The sequence below is a fragment of the Heliangelus exortis genome, chromosome 2, assembly GCF_036169615.1.
Source record: "Heliangelus exortis chromosome 2, bHelExo1.hap1, whole genome shotgun sequence".
NCBI classification, from domain to species: Eukaryota; Metazoa; Chordata; class Aves; order Apodiformes; family Trochilidae; genus Heliangelus; species Heliangelus exortis.
Genome location: NC_092423.1, coordinates 64552923 through 64559851, shown reverse-complemented (window position 1 = coordinate 64559851; position 6929 = coordinate 64552923). Strand labels below are relative to the sequence as shown.

General features: G+C 42.9%; 1 protein-coding gene across 1 annotated transcript; it reads right to left on the bottom strand.

The window, feature by feature from the left end:
* Window positions 1-2083: 2083 nt before the first annotated feature.
* Window positions 2084-6343, bottom strand: GCM2 (glial cells missing transcription factor 2). Its single transcript, XM_071738682.1, has 5 exons — window positions 6302-6343; window positions 4685-4937; window positions 4219-4331; window positions 3175-3300; window positions 2084-2965 (listed from the first exon to the last, which is right to left on the bottom strand). Exons 1-5 carry the CDS (start codon window positions 6341-6343, stop codon window positions 2084-2086), a joined length of 1416 nt encoding a protein of 471 aa, XP_071594783.1.
* Window positions 6344-6929: the final 586 nt, after the last annotated feature.

Sequence of the window (6929 nt, the reverse complement as noted above, 5' to 3'; positions counted from 1 at the left end):
CTTTCTTTTAAACTTAAAAGGCTGTGTTAATTTTTATTCTACACACAAATGCCTCAAAATTATTTGGACTTCAGATGAGAAATCTCAGTTCTGTAAATGAGAACAATCTTACATATTCCTAAACTCTGAAACTTTGCATCAGCCTTTCTGAGTGGTAACTTGGGGTGGGCTTTTTTTTTTTTTTTAATTTAGCACATGGGCTAACTATCAAAGTGATGATGCTCACCTGAATCAGTTCTCATCAGCAGTTTAAAACACCTGGTAGAATTGCAATTAAGTGTTTAACAAAAGCTAAGTGAGATATACAACAAACACCCTAAAAGACCAGGTGTGTTGCAGATAAATTAATTAGGCCTTTGGTAAATTCCAGCTTAACATGGCTTGTATTTTTATAAATAATGTACAATCCACTGCTGAAACCAGATAGTATTGGCTAGATTCCTGTAGAGCTCAATTTCAGAGAGCACACTGCATGTGTTCCTTTTATAAAAATGCAGGAAAAAAATAAATCACACTAAAAAAATTTTTTTAAAACTTGTCTATTTGCCCACTATGCTTTGTGAGTAAGACTTGTTTACCAGTTTGATAATATGTTTGCAAGGTTTTTTGTGCTGAAACCAACTAGCCTCACTTTAGTTTACATGGTGCTTTGTTTTCATATTGATTTAAAGGGTAGAGTAACATGCTGTTATTCTGAACACAGCAAAAATACACATAAAACTTTTTCAAAAAATATTTGTGTCCAAAAGGTTAGAGATGCTTGGTAACTTAAGAAATTTTGAAACCCTGTGCCTACACAGCTCCCTTCCTCCCTGCACACAGTTTGGGTATGGGCTCCATTCCCCAGTCCTAGGCAGCTTTCAGAACACCCAAGTTTTAAATCAGCACCAGTCCTCCATTTCTGCTGCTTCCTGGACAATGAAAAATTAGTTCAATTAGCTAAGAATCTGAGGATGCAAGTCCTTATGTTTTCCTTGTTTAGCTCAGGGTGTTTGGAAATGAGGTTTTCTGCCCTCTGTTTGTTGGTTGCTTCATTTCCAGGAGGAATAGTGCTGGCATGAGGAGTTACAATTGCAGAGAGGAAAATGATAAGTCCTTTGTAGGAAAGAGCAGGATCTAACAGAGAGGCTGAGTGTACAGGAGCATTCAGTGCTGACCTGTACTGCTGAGCAGCAAGACTCTTGTATTTTTTAGATGGGACAGAGTTGTATTCTTGCATAAAGCAAATTTCTGCAATAATGCCCAAGCAGTATTGGTCTGACCAGCTTGCCAGACCACTTTAGACAGAAAACAGTCTCACTGCAAATGGTTTTCAGGACTATATATGCAACCCCAACACCCATGCAATGCCAGGTATGCTTAGTGGGGCTCACCTGAGCCTTCTTGCTTCCAGGGGGTTGGTTCCTGGTGTGTGTGAGGCTATGCCTGGGATTTCATTTTTGCTTAGGGACACTGGGCAGTCTGTACTTTGATGCAGGAGATCAGAAAGCATCATGAAGTTAGCATGCAGGCTTTTCATTTCTCATTTCAGAGAAACCTACCCAATCTTTTATTTTATCAGATGGATCATGGCAGGTGAATAGACCATTCGGGTGAATTATTCTGCAAATTGTCTTGCTTTCATTTCTCTTTCATTTTCTGTAGTTTTTTCCAGTTGACTATATAGCCACATTCCTTCATCTTTTCTTCCATTACCTGGTAACCATTTTCTTTTTTACAGACAGAGCATTTTCTCTCATAGCAGGAGGTATCTGGCAGAAGTCATGGCTGCAAGCAGATTCCATCCCCTACCAGAAGAGGAAGCTGACTTCCAGAGGCATCATGTCTCCATATTGCCTTCACTCAGGCGTGTGGGGCTGGGCTGCTCATGCCATTTTAGGGGTTAATTAACCCTGGTTTGAAGTTTTGTGGGAAATACACTTTGCTCAGCACAGGTCCAGGAAGGCACTTCTGGACAGCTGTTGTGATGTCCTGCTTCTTCACCTCTCCTCAAATCCCAGATCATTGGGCTTAGCATGCACATGGTCAGCACAAGAATGTGGTTTTCCATTTACATGTATTTGTCATTTATGCAACATTATAGTCAATATTCACCACTCTCAAATCTTAAGGTCTGTCCTTCATGCTCAGCATAACTGTTCACCAGTGGTGGCCCATACCTGTAAGTTTCCATGGTCTCAGCTGGTTCAGACTTTGTGGGGACTGGGTCATGCTGGTAAAGCAACGCCGACTTTACCATCCCAAAGTCTTCCTGAATCTTCATTCCTGAATAGATAGCACCCGAGACATTTTCTGCCACGTGGGTATAGCTCTGAAGGTTCTTCACATCACAGAGATTGTCACTGTATTTCAGCGTGGATGGCTTGTAGGCTTGGTAGGACACCTTGGTGGTGGTTGTGATGACCGTCTGCAATGGTGGGGCCATGGGAGAGGCACTGGGACCATACCTGCAGGGGTAGTCCCCACCATAGTAAGGGTGGTTGGCACTTGCTTGCATCTGTCCATAGTCACTCCGGTCTCCACAGCCACTTTTCCCCCAAGCTGGTTTCAACCCGTAATGTCTGCCAGGGTTATCAAAGTTCTTGTCGTGGACAGTCACAGCATTGTAGTGAGATCCATTCAAAACAAGGGGGTCACTGTCAAGAGTAGGATTTGCCAGATCTTTGTAAAATGTTGGGTAAGGGCTGGAGCTTATGAAGGTAGGAACTCCATACTCATAGCTGCATGGCCTGGGCATGTAAATCCGTGGATTGGGGCACTTTGGGTATGGTGATAACTGGTCCTCTGGGAAGCTGGTGGAGTCATGAGATGCTTTGTAGAGGTCAGTGCTTTGCAGTGAAGGGTAAGACTGAGCTGGAATTGACAGACTGGTGTCTGCAATGATACCAGCTCTTTCTGGGCCATCCATACAGGGCAGATTCTGTAGGTTATTGACATAGCCACCGCTGTCATGGTACCTTGCTGCCTGCAAAGGACAAGTAGATATTTCAGATTAAGGAATGTATAATGCTCACAGACATGTATATGGTGTTATTGCTCATTTCAGCCCAAAATGAGCAGATATAGTGTGGTGTAAAGCTTTTTTTTTGTACAAGCATCCTCAGTCCGTGCTTATGACACCTTCTTAATTTTCACCTACAACACCTTTTTAATTGACTAATGACTTTGACTTACCTCTGAGTTTAGAGATCTCTTTTTCTGGGAATGGTGAGAAGAGGACATTTGCTTCTTAACTGCACTTCGTCTTGCCTCTGCCTCCAATTTACTCTCTGGCCTGGGGTGGTCATGGACTCCTTTAGCCTAAGTTAGGATTCACAAAGAATTAGATGTGAAGTGGGAGGTGGTAAAAGAAGAGAAAACACAGTAAGTAGAATGAGAGGTAACCATAGCATGGTCTGTGATTTGGCATAAGAGTAAGGAGAAATGAAAAAGAGGAATAAAAAAAAAATTTAAAAATTATTTGTAGGTAGATAGAAGTAAAAAGGGACGGAGAAGTAAATGAGGACTGCAGAGCTGCAAGGTTGGATGATGAGGGAGAAAAGGTATTAGCTATGTCTGTGACATTCAGAAGTAGCTGATCAGAACCCAAGAAAAAATATTTCTATAAATATATTTTGTAGGACTGAATTATACTGTGAAAAGCCATCCAAAGATGCTTTGAAGCATCTGTGGATACAGAGGTTTATGTACCAAAAGCTATCCTGATATATGATGGATGTATTCTACATGTCCTTACCCATTACATTTGCCTAAATGAACCCTCATATAGTCACTAATACAAAGTAGGAAACTTAAAATTGTCATACATGCCAGCATACAAGACAACCTTTTTGTTCATATTTGAGTACTCTAATTGGGATAATTTTTTTTAGATCTATTATGATGTCATAGTTATAATTGAGTATAGTGGCTTTCCAATACTGCTTTTAAAAAGCTAGTGAAGTGATATTTTTTCATTTTTTCTTGCCTTGTTTGTACCACAATCCAAGAATCCAGTCATGCACCAAAACTCTGGTGGGCTCACCACTGTGTTATATGAAGCAGAAAAAATGAGGAGAGGGAAAGAAACCTCTCTTGCTGTATATATAGATGTAATTTTCACATAGAGAGAGATATAGTTTCTCTACATATGAGAGAATTTTTGTATCTATACATATTCTTTTAAAGAGAAAAAATGTATAATTTTTATATGTGTGCATGTGCACGCATTCTTTTTACCTGGAAAAATATTGCTTTGCCATCAAGTCTCCAGAAGTTAGTGACTGGGTAACCACTGTGTCCTCGGCAAGGAATGAGCTCAAGGGCAGAGTTACAGTTTGGGCAGGCTTTCTCTGCACAGAGGTAAAGAAACTGTTGAAGACACTGGTTAAATTCAAGGGAGAATAATCCTGAGAACAAACAGGACTCAAGAGCAGCATCCACTGAAATTCAGATTAAAAAACAGCATTTAAGGAAATGCAACACGAAATACCAAGCACAACCAAATAGCTATGTATACTTGATGTACGTTCTAATGAGTGAAAGGACTGTAGATCCATGTTCCCTAAAGTATTTACACACAGATGATGATGATGAAATTTAGAATGTATTTTTATCACTCTTTGCAATCTTTGATTCTCATTTAGAAACCAAGCCCAGCTGAAAGAAACAGGGTCCCCCCCCTCCCTCTCCCTGTGCCCCTCACTCTGCTGCTTCTGCCGAGCCTTGTCACATATGGCGGGGCGAAGCTGGAGCCTGGCTCCGCCGGGCAGGGCACAGCTCCTGGCACACACCACCACCCCCAGGCAGGATTTCTTCAGGATCTGGCAGTTGTGGTTGTTGGTGTTTCGCATGGCCCAGCCGCTCAGGTGTCTCTGGGCATTCTTCTCCTCGCTGGAGTAGATGAACCGCACGTAGCCGTCGGGCCATTCCTGGAAGGCATCAAAGTGCTTGGGCTCCTGAGGAAGAAAGGGAGAGAGTGGTAGTTGGTAGGGTATTGCAACCTTATGGTTTTGCCCTGTTGAAAAACACATAACGGGGAAAGAAGTGGGCTTTTTCTATGGCCACACAAGCATCAGCAAAACAAAAAACCCAGAAAAAAACAACCCACCCATCTCCCTCCCCCCTCCCCCCCCCAAAAAAAAAACCCCACAAAAAACCAAAAAACCCAAAACAACAAAAAGCATTGAAAGGGTAGCTTGTTCAGAAATGCTTGATAAAAGAAGAAGGGCAGCCTAGTTTCTATGTCTCAAAAGAAAGTCAGGATCTTTTCCTCTTTTGCATTATGAACCATAACAACATGGTCTGTTTTCATAAATGCCTCTTTGCAGTAAGGTTACCTGGCCACAACCAGCCTTGTTACCAGAATTTACTGACTGGTCTACCTCTGATGCAACCAGAACAGAAACCCCCCTGCTCATGCATGGTTTTTGGTTCTTCCCATTGTGGGACTGTGCACCTGCAGGCTGGAAACTAGAAGTTTTAACTAAGGAATAGTTTCTTAAAGTTTATCTAACATGAGCTGAATAAGGCTTCTGCCAAAAAAATGCAAATTAAAAAACTGCAATTGCAAGTATACTTCCAATATATGTATACACAGTGGTTCAGAAAAAGAATATTTGACTTTGGTATTTCACTGTCTTTCTGGAGTTCCTTACTTAAATGTCATTACCCGAACAATGAAAGAATTACCAAGATTTTAAACTCCAAAAATTTACAGTGCATTTAAAGATTTCCTGCAATGCTGATTTAACATAGGTATATCATATGAGCAATCCCAATTAATGGAGGTGAACTACCAGCATTTACATCATTAAGCCTTTCTGTAATTGCATGGGCTCTGCAATATTAATTAAATTCTCGAGTGAAGGATAGGTGTGAATTAACAATGCACTTTCTGCTCACAACTACAAAAAAGTGGAGTGCTCATTGACAATAAAATGTCACATCCACAAAGTGATGATACACTTAAACTATAGTAGCAGAAAATACCCAGTCTAAGCTTATCAACATTTCTTGAAATGGAAAATAAGGGAGAAGAAAACTGGCCAAACAGAGGAGTTAAAGATTCCTTTTAGGAGTTCCTACAAAGGTGGCCAGACATGCATATCAAATCGCTATTTTTATTAGAAGCAATTTTGTAAGGACTACTACAGCCCATCAAGACCCATATAATTATACCTGAAAAAACGCAGGGGGAGTAAACCACCCGTAAACCAAAGCAGGGAAGATTTTTTTTTTCCCCTCCGTACCCCATCCACCTGGCCCCGCGTTATAACCACCTAAGGAATTTTTCTACCGCAGCTCCCACCCTGACCCGTACCTGCGGAAGCTTGGGGTCGTTGATGTCCCAGGTGAGCTTCATAGTATGGGGACGACGACAGGCAGCGAATCCCGCTTTTTTATGTGGTTGGCGCTTCCCCGGGGTGGGGGGCGGTGGCTCTGCTGCCCCGCCTGCGGGACCGGCGGGGAGCATCTAACCCCGCACCTGGGCGGGCTGCCTCCGCTCCACCCCTCCCCACACCGCTTCCCCACCGTGCTCCGCTGCTCTTACCTGGAGGGGGGAGGGCAGCGGAGGGGGGGTCTTACTTTAATCAGCTCCCTACCTCTGCCCCGGGAACTGACCTCTGCAAATGTGAGCAGGGTCTGGAAGCCCTGTGTTTTCCGCCCCCGTGGATGCCCATCTTCAGGTGCGGCTCTGCCCCTGATGTTGATGTAGTGATAGGGAGAGGGGTAACGGCCTTAAGATGAAAGAGGGTAGATTTAGATTAGATATTAGAAATAAATCGTCTTCTGTGAGTGCGGTGAGACGCTGGCACAGGTTGCTCAGAGGAGCTGTGGATGTCCCATCCCTGGAAGTGTTCAAGGCCAGGTAGGATGGAGCTTTGAGCAGCCTGGTCTAGCAGGAGATGTCCCTGCCTGTGCAGGGGGGTCAGAGCTAGACGATCTAT